Consider the following 13,995-nt stretch of genomic DNA (forward strand, 5'->3'; position numbering starts at 1 on the left):
GAGCCATACAGATTGAGCCATACATGCTGAGCCATACATGCTGAGTCATACAGATTGAGCCATACAGATTGAGCCATACATGCTGAGCCATACATGCTGAGCCATAGAGATTGAGCCATACAGATTGAGCCATACAGATTGAACCATACAGATTGAGCCATACATGCTGAGCCATACATGCTGAGCCATAGAGATTGAGCCATACAGATTGAGCCATACAGATTGAGCCATACAGATTGAGCCATACAGATTGAGCCATACAGATTGAGCCATACAGATTGAGCCATACAGATTATAAAATAGTTGTGAAGAGATTTTGGATGTACTGATTCCATGGCACATGGTTTATGAACCGATACACAAAATAACACTGGATGATTGAAATCTTGTTTTTTTCAGTTTAAATGACGGGATACAACCATCACGATGAACTACAGATCTTCGAACTGCAGAAATAAGATCGCTACTGTCCATAAGTAGCTTGTTTTTGGTCGCAGGTTCAGGAATGGGTTTTGAATTGTAACATTTACCTGTAGCTAACTCTGCAGATAGCACTGCTGGGTGATTTAAAAAGTCATAGTCAATCGATCAATAATGTAACAATACTGTTAGCAAACATGTTTATCTTCAGTTTACGGTCTGTAGAAACTATGAGAATAGAAAGGTTCAGAACTTTTATGAAACATCACAGCACAGATTTTTAAAAATATATATATTTCAGGTAGTAATCATAACTGGATGGTGTTCAGAGATAGATGAGAGGGGGTTAGGGTAGATGAAGGATGGGACTAAAAACAAACTAAAGATAACTCATGTTAAATATACTGTGTCCGTAAAATGTATACGCTGGAAGTAGAAGCCTAAGTGTTGTCGTATAGTTTACTCCAATTAGGGGAGGGCTGGTAAAGTTAGGGGAAAATCGAGCACACAGCCATGCAATCTCCATAGACAAACATTGACAGTAGATTGGACACACTGAAGAGCTCAGTGACTTTCAACGTGCCACCGTCATAGGATTCCACCTTGCCAACAAGTCAGTTCATCACATTTCTGCCCTGCTAGAGCTGCTCCCGTCAACGAAGTGAAAACATCTAGGAGCAACAACGGCTCAGCCGCGAAGTGATAAGTTACACAAGCTAACAGAACGGGACCGCCGAGTGCTGAAGTGAGTACCGCAGAAAAATCGTCTGTCCTCAGTTTCAACACTCACTACAGAGTTCCAAACTGCCTCTGGAATCAACGTCAGCACAAGAACTGTTCGTCGGGAGCTTCATGAAATCGGTTTCCATGGCTGAGCAACCGCACACAAGCCTAAGATCACCATGCGCAATGCCAAGCGTCAGCTGGAGTGGTGTAAAGCTCACTGCCAATGGACTCTGGAGCAGTGGAAACGCGTTCTCTGGAGTGATGAATCACTCTTCACCATCTGGCAGTCCGAAGGACGAATCTGGGTTTGGTGGATGGCAGGAGAACGCTACTTGCCCCAACGCATAGTTCCAACTGTAAAGTTTGGTGGAGGAGGAATAATGGTCCGGGGCTGTTTTTCATGGTTCGGGCTACACCCCTTAGCTCCAGTGAAGGTAAATCTTAACGCTACAGCATACAATGACATTCTAGACGATGCTGTGCTTCCAACATTGTGGCAACAGTTTGGGGAAGACCATTTCCTGTTGTCATCGAGGTAAAGGGTGGCTACTTTGAAGAATCTCAAATATAACATATATTTTGATTTGTTTAACACTTTTGTTGGTTACTACATGATTCCGTATGTGTTATTTCGTAGTTTTGATGTCTTCACTATTGTTCTACAATAGAACAAATAAAGAAAACTGGTACTGTATGATGTGTTGTGTATTATCCTGTCTTGTGGTAAATCTTCATGGTTCCTGTATGGAGGTTGCATGTTCTCCAGTCAAGCCTGCCTCTGTGCAGAGGTCTGGAAGGGATCGTCACAAGCGGCAGTAGGAACACAATACCGTGACTCCGTCTGGAAGGAATCAGCCCTTCTCTCTTAACCATCGCCTTGCCCCAGGAGGATGGGTCTGAATTGGCACACTTTTCCCTATATAATGCACTACTGTTTGTAATTGTATTTGATGGGTGTGTCTGTCTGTCCTGTCTGTGCAGGGAGGCGGCCCAAGAAGTGGATGGGAAGACGCAGCTGTTTAACGAGATCAGGCGGAAGAAAAAGGAGAGGAAAGAGAGAAAGAGGCTGAAAAATGGGGATGACTGTAGTCTACCTGGCCTCACCTGTTTCACTCACAACAACGACCACTGGCAGACCGCCCCCTTCTGGAACCGTACGCCACTACACCGTTACTACGCCAACACTACACTGTTACTACGCCAACACTACACCGTTAATACGCCAACACTACACTGTTACTACACCGTTACTACGCCAACACTACACTGTTACTACACCGTTACTACGCCAACACTACACTGTTACTACACCGTTACTACGCCAACACTACACCGTTACTACGCCAACACTACACCGTTACTACACCAACACTACACTGTTACTACACCGTTACTACGCCAACAATACACCGTTACTACACCGTTACTACGCCAACACTACACTGTTACTACGCCAACACTACACCGTTACTACACCAACAGTACACCGTTACTACACCGTTACTACGCCAACACTACACCGTTACAACACTGTTACTACGCCAACACTACACTGTTACTACACCGTTACTACGCCAACACTACACTATTACTACACTGTTACTAAACCGTTACTACGCCAACACTACACTATTACTACACCGTTACTACACCAACACTACACCAACACTACACTGTTACTACACCGTTACTACGCCAACACTACACTGTTACTACACCGTTACTACGCCAACACTACACTGTTACTACACCAACACTACACCGTTACTACGCCAACACTACACTGTTACTACACTGTTACTACACCAACACTACACTGTTACTACACTGTTACTACACCGTTACTACGCCAACACTACACTGTTACTACACCGTTACTACGCCAACACTACACTGTTACTACACCGTTACTACACCGTTACTACACTGTTACTACACCGTTACTACGCCAACACTACACTGTTACTACACCAACACTACACTGTTACTGTTACTACACCGTTACTACACTGTTACTACACTGGAGGGTTCTGTTCTAGTTAGTAGTTCACCCTGGTCTGTCCCTTCCTCCAGTTGGAGCGTTCTGTTCTAGTTAGCAGTTAACCCTGTTGTCCTTCCTCCAGTTAGAGGGTTCTGTTCTAGTTAGTAGTTAACCCTGTTGTCCTTCCTCCTGTTAGAGGGTTCTGTTCTAGTTAGTAGTTAACCCTGGTCTGTCCTTCCTCCAGTTGGAGCGTTCTGTTCTAGTTAGTAGTTAACCCTGTTGTCCTTCCTCCAGTTGGAGGGTTCTGTTCTAGTTAGTAGTTCACCCTGTTGTCCTTCCTCCAGTTAGAGGGTTCTGTTCTATTTAGTAGTTAACCCTGTTGTCCTTCCTCCAGTTGGAGGGTTCTGTTCTAGTTAGTAGTTAACCCTGTTGTCCTTCCTCCTGTTAGAGGGTTCTGTTCTAGTTAGCAGTTAACCCTGTTGTCCTTTCTCCAGTTGGAGGGTTCTGTTCTAGTTAGTAGTTAACCCTGTTGTCCTTCCTCCTGTTAGAGCGTTCTGTTCTAGTTAGTAGTTCACCCTGTTGTCCTTCCTCCAGTTGGAGGGTTCTGTTCTAGTTAGTAGTTAACCCTGTTGTCCTTCCTCCAGTTGGAGGGTTCTGTTCTAGTTAGTAGTTCACCCTGTTGTCCTTCCTCCAGTTAGAGGGTTCTGTTCTAGTTAGTAGTTAACCCTGTTGTCCTTCCTCCAGTTGGAGGGTTCTGTTCTAGTTAGTAGTTAACCCTGTTGTCCTTCCTCCTGTTAGAGCGTTCTGTTCTAGTTAGTAGTTAACCCTGTTGTCCTTCCTCCAGTTGGAGGGTTCTGTTCTAGTTAGTAGTTAACCCTGTTGTCCTTCCTCCTGTTAGAGCGTTCTGTTCTAGTTAGTAGTTCACCCTGTTGTCCTTCCTCCAGTTGGAGGGTTCTGTTCTAGTTAGTAGTTAACCCTGTTGTCCTTCCTCCAGTTGGAGGGTTCTGTTCTAGTTAGTAGTTCACCCTGTTGTCCTTCCTCCAGTTAGAGGGTTCTGTTCTAGTTAGTAGTTAACCCTGTTGTCCTTCCTCCAGTTGGAGGGTTCTGTTCTAGTTAGTAGTTAACCCTGTTGTCCTTCCTCCTGTTAGAGGGTTCTGTTCTAGTTAGTAGTTCACCCTGGTCTGTCCCTTCCTCTAATCCCCCAGTGGGAGCATTCTGTGCCTGCACCAGTTCCAACAACAACACCTACTGGTGCGTGAGGACCATCAACGAAACGCACAACACCCTGTTCTGTGAGTTCGCTACGGGCTTCCTCGAGTACTTTGACCTCAACCACGACCCCTATCAGGTGAGTGGACTCCTCCCCTTTCAGATACCTTTCAGTAGCAGTTTGTATTTTCTGTCTGTCGAAAACTATGTATTGAAGTCTGTGTGTGGCTGTGTGTGTTTGTGTGTGTCTGTGTGTGTTTGTGTGTGGCTGTCTGTGTTTGTGTGTGTATGTGTGTCTGTCTGTCTATGTGTGTCTGTCTGTGTGCCTCCATGTGTGTGTGTTTGTGTGTGTCTGTGTGTGTTTGTGTGTGTCTGTGTGTGGCTCTCTGTGTTTGTGTCTGTCTATGTGTGTCTGTCTGTGTGCCTCCATGTGTGTGTGTTTGTGTGTATCTGTGTGTTTGTGTGTCTGTGTGTATCTGTATGTGTCTGTGCCTGTCTGTGTTTATGTTTGTGTGTGTGTCTATGTGCCACCATGTGTGTGTGTGTTTTTGTGTGTCTGTGTGTGTCCGTGTGTCTGTGTGTGCCCGTGTGTCTGTGTGTATCCGTGTGTCTGTGTGTGTCTCCGTGTGTGTCCGTGTGTGTCTTATAGTTGACCAACGTGGTGTATTCCGTGGACAGAGAGGTGTTGAACACCCTCCATTCCCAGCTGATGGAGATGAGGAGCTGCCAGGGACACAAGCAGTGTAACCCCCGACCCAAAGGGCTGGACACAACAGGTAAACACACACATACTACTACTACAGTATGTCTATTAGTACTACTACAGTATGTCTATTAGTACTACTACAGTATGTCTATTAGTACTACTACGGCGATACTACAGCACGTCTATTAGTACTACTACAGTATGTCTATTAGTACTACTACAGCGATACTACAGTATGTCTATTAGTACTACTACAGTGATACTACTAGTACTACTACAGCGATACTACAGTGCTACTATTAGTACTACTACAGCAATACTACAGTATGTCTATTAGTACTACTACAGCGATACTACAGTATGTCTATTAGTACTACTACAGCGATACTACAGTGATACTACTAGTACTACTACAGCGATACTACAGTGATACTACTAGTACTACTACAGCGATACTACAGTATGTCTATTAGTACTACTACAGTGATACTACAATGATACTACAGTCATACTACTAGTACTACTACAGCGATACTACAGTGTCTATTAGTACTACTACAGTGATACTACAGTCATACTACTAGTACTACTACAGTGATACTACTAGTACTACTATTAGTGCTACTAGAGTACTACTACGAGTACTACTACAGTACTACTACTATTAGTGTGTTTCTGAACCCTACAGTGTGGTTCTATACACTACAGTGTGTCACTGTACACTACAGTGTGGTTCTGTCCACTAGTGTGTTACTGTACACTACAGTGTGTTACTGTACCCTACAGTGTGGTTCTGTACCCTACAGTGTGTTAATATACCCTACAGTGTGGTTCTGTACCCTACAGTGTGGTTCTGTACCCTACAGTGTGTTACTGTACCCTACAGTGTGTCTCTGTACACTACAGTGTGGTTCTGTACCCTACAGTGTGGTTCTGTACCCTACAGTGTGTTACTGTACCCTACAGTGTGTCTCTGTACACCCACACCATCCCACTAATTACGTCCTTCCCAATCTCACCATCTATCTATCCATCCAACCCAATCAGATATCCCTCCATCCTCTCCACCCGAGCCCTGTCCTGCTCCTCCTCTCCTCCATCGTCTCTCCATCCATACTCTTAACAGAACCATCAGTTCTCCTCTAGGGCCTAGAGATGCCGGTTTGTCCTGTTCATGAAGAGACATCTACAATGTAAATGATTTGTTATTTTTCTAATCCCCCATCTCTTTATTAACATTGGTTCTTATCTTCCTGACCAGGAGGTAAAGATGGAGACAGCTACGAAGCACACAGGTATCCACCCTTCTTTTACGATGTCTCTTCTGGGTGTGTCCCAAATTGTACACTATTACCAATATAGTGCACTTTTGACCAGAACCCTTAGGTCCCTTAGGGCTCTGGTCTAAAGTGCACTACATAGGGAATAGTGTAATAATCCATGAGGTGTTTGAAGCTGCTGGGTTTTTTGACTGCATGCCTGGGAAACTATGCTAACTAATAATCGATTAGTTGACTCGATTTTTAGATTTCCTCTTAATTGAAAGTAGCTTGTCATCACGTCACCAGGAAGTCTGAGGGGGCGTCATCGTTGTATCTTTACACTGTGTTCATTTAAGATGACACTCTCATCCAGATTGACTTCCAGTCAGAACAAAACTGTCTTTATCTTTTGGTTGAGGCACAGATCTGTCTACAGCCCCTCTCTCCACTCCTTCATGCATCAGGGCTGTCTATTAGAACATCTGTCTGACTGTGTGTCTATTAGAACATCTGTCAGACTGTGTGTCTACTAGAACATCTGTCAGACTGTGTCTGTGTGTCTATTAGAACATCTGTCTGTCTGTGTGTCTATTAGAACATCTGTCAGACTGTGTGTCTATTAGAACATATGTCAGACTGTGTCTGTGTGTCTACTAGAACATCTGTCAGACTGTGTCTGTGTGTCTACTAGAACATCTGTCAGACTGTGTCTGTGTGTCTATTAGAACATCTGTCAGACTGTGTCTGTGTGTATATTAGAACATCTGTCAGACTGTGTCTGTGTGTCTATTAGGACATCTGTCAGACTGTGTCTGTGTGTCTATTAGAACATCTGTCAGACTGTCTGTGTCTATTAGAACATCTGTCAGACTGTGTCTGTGTCTGTGTGTCTATTAGAACATCTGTCAGACTGTGTCTGTGTCTGTGTGTCTATTAGAACATCTGTCAGACTGTGTCTGTGTGTCTGCAAAATTGGGCTGGAAACTAATGTTGGACTGGATACTAATGTTGGACTGCATTAGACTGGATACTAATGTTGGACTGGATACTAATGTTGGACTGGATACTATTGTTGGACTGGATACTATTGTTGGACTGGATACTAATGTTGGACTGGATACTAATGTTGGACTGGATACTAATGTTGGACTGGATACTAATGTTGGACTGGATACTAACGTTGGACTGCATTAGACTGGATACTAATGTTGGACTGGATACTAATGTTGGGCTGGATACTAATGTTGGACTGCATTAGACTGGATACTAATGTTGGACTGGATCCTAATGTTGGACTGGATACTAATGTTGGACTGGATACTAATGTTGGACTGGATACTAATGTTGGACTGGATACTAATGTTGGGCTGGATACTAATGTTGGGCTGGATACTAATGTTCGTCTGGATACTAATGTTGGGCTGGATACTAATGTTGGGCTGGATACTAATGTTGGACTACATTAGACTGGATACTAATGTTGGACTGGATACTAATGTTGGACTGGATTAGACTGGATACTAATGTTGGACTGGATACTAATGTTGGGCTGGATACTAATGTTGGACTGGATACTAATGTTGGACTGGATACTAATGTTGGACTGGATACTAATGTTAGACTGGATACTAATGTTAGACTGGATACTAATGTTGGACTGGATACTAATGTTGGACTGGATACTAATGTTGGACTGCATTAGACTGGATACTAATGTTGGACTGGATACTAATGTTGGACTGGATACTAATGTTGGACTGGATACTAATGTTGGGCTGGATACTAATGTTGGACTACATTAGACTGGATACTAATGTTGGGCTGGATACTAATGTTGGACTGGATACTAATGTTGGACTGCATTAGACTGGATACTAATGTTGGACTGGATACTAATGTTGGACTGGATACTAATGTTGGGCTGGATACTAATGTTGGACTACATTAGACTGGATACTAATGTTGGGCTGGATACTAATGTTGGACTGGATACTAATGTTGGACTGGATACTAATGTTGGACTGGATACTAATGTTGGACTGGATACTAATGTTGGACTGGATACTAATGTTGATCTGGATACTAATGTTGGGCTGGATACTAATGTTGGACTGGATACTAATGTTGGACTGGATTAGACTGGATACTAATGTTGGGCTGGATACTAATGTTGGGCTGGATACTAATGTTGGACTGGATACTAATGTTGGACTGGATACTAATGTTGGACTGGATACTAATGTTGGGCTGGATACTAATGTTAGACTGGATACTAATGTTGGACTGGATTAGACTGGATACTAATGTTGGACTGGATTAGACTGGATACTAATGTTGGACTGGATACTAATGTTGGGCTGGATTAGACTGGATACTAATGTTGGACTGGATACTAATGTTGGGCTGGATACTAATGTTGGACTGAATACTAATGTCCCCCCCCCCCCCCACAGCACTCAGCCAGTCTGGGACGGACGAGCGGGTTAAGCTGCCCAACCTGACGGAGGAGGAGGTGACAACAGCCCAGGACGACTGGCACATCTTCCAGAAGGACGTTGATAATGTTTCTGCTACACCTTTTAGACCAACCGGAGAAAAACAACGACGACGACCAAAACCCCAAAAAGCTTGACTTTAAGGATGACCCGGCGTCTGTGCAGAGGGGGCCCGTGGGGCTGGAGGAGGGCAGCGGGGGGAAAAGGAGAGGAGACCCCCAGCCAGGCCTGGTCACCCTGAACTGGGACTCCCAGAGACCCCCAGCCAGGACATCTGGCCTGGTCACCCTGAACTGGGCCACCACGGGACTCCCAGAGACCCCCCTCACCACTCCTCTTGCCCCAAGCACCCCCCCCCCCCCCCCCCCTCAGTTCCACACAGCACGCGACTCAAAGGTTAGAGGTTAACTACAATCTATGAATGAGCTCCCGGATGAGACTAACCCATTAGACAGACCTCAGGTGGTGTCTGCGATGACGTTATCATCTCTGTGACGTCAGCAGATCAGAGGGGGAGGGGCCTGGGGGGGAGGTGGTTGCCCGTGAGTGGCCCATCAGCTGGAGGAGGGGCTAGACAGCGAGGAGGCGGGGCTGGTCTTCAGTGGCAACAGGAACAACGGGCTGACGGAGAAGGAGGTGTGACACAATGACCTGGAGAGGGGGACGGAGCTGGGAGGAAGCCTCATCCAGGGACTGGAGCTGGGAGGAAGAGGCCCAAGGCTACCTCCCCCTCTCCCCACAGACAGACAATGAAGCCCACTACAGGCCTCCAACACTATCACTGGGAGCCCCCAAGGGGACTGGGTTGGTAGTGGGCCAGCACCTCCAGACCCAACAGTAACAGGTAGAGATGCAGTAGACTCCCTAGGGCCAATCCCCTCAGCCCTCCTCCAACCACACCCAGTGAGACACACACAGACAAATTAAAGGTGCTGACCTGCCATTGGGCAGCCTGGTGGTCACCATAGAGACACAGAAACTGGGGGAGATGGAGAGCCAAGATGGCTGACGATGATTTCAGCACCAGTCAGTTAGAGCTGTATTATTAATGAGTATTAAAGTTATTTTTGTTTTTTCATTTATTATTATTGGAAAAACTACAGTGTTCTGTTTTTTCAAAATATATATTTTGTTAAAAAAATATGTAAATCCTTAACACAGCAGAAATTATTGAAATATGGGGAATTCAACTTTTAATTGATTTTAATTAAGATCCAAGTCCAAAATAACACAGTTGACCATTTAAATAATATATATATATTAAAGGTTAGAAGAATGGTGAAACCATTTCCTGGTCTGAAGGTTATAGTTGTCTTTTGGTGTTAGCGAACACCTTGGTGTGCTGCAATGGAGTTGGTTAATGCTAACACCTTGGTGTGCTACAATGGAGTTGGCTAATGCTAACACCTTGGTGTGCTACAATGGAGTTGGCTAATGCTAACACCTTGGTGTGCTACAATGAAGTTGGCTAATACTAACAGACTCAGGCCGGGACGCAATTTGATCTGCGTTAGATCCGTGTTAAAGAGTGCTTGACATTTAAAGTCATTTTCCGATTGAGCTGACATTTGCAGTGTTTACTGTGAATGCGATTGCCTGTGAATGCGGGAGCGTTACCTTTTTAAAAGACGCATTGTCGATAATGCGCGATCGGATTGAATCCGCCCTCAATCATCTCTAGACCGATCGTCACTCAGATGATGCCAATCGTTTGACCCTAAATGCACTTTAAACATTCAGCTTTTCCCTTGAACTGACCGTTGTCTTTAGTTTAAATGTTTGTGGTTTGGAAAAAGGTAGTCACTGGTCGTGTCCGAAATCTGACTTGCCTACTACTTAAACTAACCATTGTGTACTAAACGTACTACATGCTAATTAAAACGCACCGTTTAGTAAGAATGTACGAAGTAAGCAACAAATATCAACGTACTGCTCATCCATACTGAGAAGGAGTCATCGACGGCGCAATCACACTTGTTCCGCATCCCCTATTCTGATTATCAGCTGTTGTCAAACACGTGGGGGGAAAAAAGATGCGTCCCTTCCTCAATAGTGTGCAGCGAATTCTATTTCATCAAAAGTCAAATGAGTATGAGATCTGGGCATTTAAAGTATAGTCGATTTTCAAAACGTCACATACTATAAAACTATATATTTTATTGCATATTTAAGTAACCTACTAGGGTATTCGGACACGGTCAGTGTAACTCCCAATTGTGTCATGATGCTTAATACTGATCATTGGCATTTCATTTTGAACACAGTGATTTTATGGATAATTGCTACTGCAAGTGAAACACTGAATGTGACCGTTTATAGTTTCCAAAAAGAAAATGACAAAAATGAACATTGTTACCATAATTTTATGATTTGCTAAATATAATTATTTAACTTTGTTTACTATGTTGTTATGTTACTCTTATAGCTACAGTAACTTCCCCATTTCACATTTTGGTCAACAGTACACCCAGCCTCTACACTCAAATTAAAACTTCAGACAGTAAACATAAATTGTTATGCAAAATTCTAAAATTCCATTACTTCGCCTAATTTCAGTTTGTGACAAAACAAGCAAGTATAGTGCAGAAAATCATTGTACCATCTAAACCCGCTGTTAAATATATTTTCCGTAACCAAAAATATTGTATTTTGGGTTGTTTTGAAGTTGGTATACAAAACCGAAAATAAGACTCAAAAATGAAACGTAAGAATGGGAAGTTATAGAAATAGCGCACATAGAACAGGGTCTACCGCTTCTTAGACTTGCTTTCAATGAGGACAGCTCCACTGTGTAACTCACATTTCTATGTGAATTTGTTTGGGTTTCCGGGAAAAAAAAAAAAGACAGATTACAGCTTTAACTACCTGCACACAAAACGATTTATAAGAATGGGTAGGAAATTCGTATGAGTAGAAGTAATCATTGAGTAAATTATAAAAATAAAAATAAATTATTCTTCTGAACACCCAGCAGCCCCTACTAACTCCCATCACATAGATCTGTCTTCCCTAGTGATAATCAAGGATTCAATGTTAATGTCCATGATCCTCTCCAAGTTCCATTTCACAAGGACACAACCGTCACAATGTCAAAACCTTTATATGCGTCCTTAATGGTACCCTATTCCATTTGTAGTGCACTACGTTTGACCAGCTCCATATGAGCGTAGTGTACTAAAATACATACAGTAGGGTGCTATTAGAGACTTTAAACCCGAAACTTTTTCCTCCGATTGCACCTTGAATAGCATAATGGCATTACTATAAGAGGATCTATACGTCATTAATAATGTTGTCTTTTACACTGTGTGTAAAAAAAAAACACATAAGAAATCCCTTTTGCCCTCAGAACAGACTCAATTCGTCCGGGCATGGACACTAAAAGGTGTGGAAAGCGTTTCCACGGGATTGTTGGCCCATGTTGACTCCAATGCTTCCCACAGTTGTGTCAAGTTGGCTGGATGTCAATCAATCAATGAATGAAATGTATTTATAAAGCAGCTGTCTCAAAGTACTTATACAGAAACCCAGCTTAAAACAGCAAACAATGCAGATGTAGAAGCACGGTGGAAAAACTCCCTAGAAAGGCATTAGCCAACCTAGAGATGAAGCAGGCTCTGAGGGGTGGCCAGTCCTCTTCTGGCTGTGCCGGGTGGAGATTATAAGAGTACACGGCCAAGATGTTCAAACGTCCATAGATAACCAACAGGGTCAGATAATAATAATCACAGTGGTTGTCGAGGGTGCAACAGGTCAGCACCTCAGCTGTGTTTGTCAATTGGCTTCACCTGGTCAGTCCATGTCATAGAAAGAGCAGGTGTTCTTAATGTTTTGTACACGGTGTATACTGTATGTGGTATGAGCAAGTATCTATAGGATTTAACCCATCCCAATCCTATTACATATCCCTGGGTATGTTTGGCCTGTCATTGTCCCTTAAGCAGACATTATGTATTTTTTTTTTAAGTTCGTTTTTATTTTTTAACAATATGTGCACAAAGCCCTCCCCCAAAAAAGCTGTTAAGAAATAAACGTGTCAACTATTTCTGGGGGTGACATTTCATCTTATTTAACTAACATAATTTCCTCATACAATCATAAACCCGTCCACCATACTAACACACCTACCTATGGTTGCAAAAGTTCTGGAACTTTCACAAAAATTCTGGAACTTTCACAAAATTCCCAGGTTTTCCAGAAATCCCGGGTTGGAATATTACCAGAAGCAGGAGGGAATTAGCAGGAAATCCAGTTACCGCCCAACCAGAATTTCTGGAAAACCTGGGAACTTTGGAGAGGTTTACCGGGATTTTAAACCCTAGACAGACCTACCACATTATGGAATCGCTCAATCGGTAGTCTGGAGCCGTGCATTATCCTGCTGGAACATGAGGTGATGGCAGCGGATGAATGGCACGACAATGGGCCTCGGGATCTCGACACGGTATCTCTGTTCATTCAAATTGCCGTCAATAAAATGCAATTGTGTTCATTGTCCGTAGTTTAAGCCTGCCCATACCATCACCCCACCACAAGGCACTCTGTTCACAACGTTGACATCAGCTAACAACTTGCCCAGACGACACCATACAGATGGTCTGTTTTTTTGAAGCCGGGTTGAACATACTGACAAATTCTCAAAAAAATAACTTATGGGTTAGAAATGAACATTAAATGATCTTGCAACAGCTCTGGTGGACATTCCTGCAGTCAGCATGCCAATTACACGCTCCCTCAAAACTTGGGACATCTGTGGCCTTGTGTTCAGTGACAAAACTGCACATTTTAAAGTGGCCTTTTATTCTCCCCAGCACAAGGTGCACCTGTGTAATGATCATGCTGTCTAATCATCTTCTTGATATACCACACCTGTCAGGTGGATGGATTATCTTGGCAAAGGAGAAAATGCTCACTAACAGGGATGTTAACACATTTGAGAGAAATAAGCTTTTTGTGCAAATGGAACATTCATTTTAGCTCAGGAAACATGAGAGCAACACTTTATTGTTACATTTATATTACTGTTCAGTGTAGATTCTACATTCCACCGCAGATATAAATAACATCTCATAATGACAATAGTAGCTTCAGCATGTCCTAATAGCTTTCTATTAAGCCAACTGAAAACACAGGCTGCATTCCAAATGGTACCCTATTAGGGTACTGGTCCATAGGGTACTAGTCCATAGGGTTCTG

The 13,995-nt window shown here is 43.3% G+C and overlaps 1 protein-coding gene across 1 annotated transcript in view; it reads left to right on the forward strand.

The window, feature by feature from the left end:
- LOC109882753 (extracellular sulfatase Sulf-1-like) overlaps nt 1-12,844 on the forward strand; it is a 78,673-nt gene extending 65,829 nt beyond the window's left edge. Inside the window, exons 14-18 of the mRNA XM_031796881.1 lie at nt 2,128-2,300; nt 4,333-4,475; nt 4,986-5,112; nt 6,304-6,337; nt 8,758-12,844. Of these exons, the coding sequence (XP_031652741.1) occupies nt 2,128-2,300; nt 4,333-4,475; nt 4,986-5,112; nt 6,304-6,337; nt 8,758-8,791 (511 nt within the window). The 3' untranslated portion in view covers nt 8,792-12,844. The remainder of the gene's footprint in view (nt 1-2,127; nt 2,301-4,332; nt 4,476-4,985; nt 5,113-6,303; nt 6,338-8,757) is intronic.
- The last annotated feature ends 1,151 nt before the right edge of the window (nt 12,845-13,995 follow it).

The sequence above is a fragment of the Oncorhynchus kisutch genome, linkage group LG18 (assembly GCF_002021735.2).
Source record: "Oncorhynchus kisutch isolate 150728-3 linkage group LG18, Okis_V2, whole genome shotgun sequence".
Classification (NCBI taxonomy): domain Eukaryota; kingdom Metazoa; phylum Chordata; class Actinopteri; order Salmoniformes; family Salmonidae; genus Oncorhynchus; species Oncorhynchus kisutch.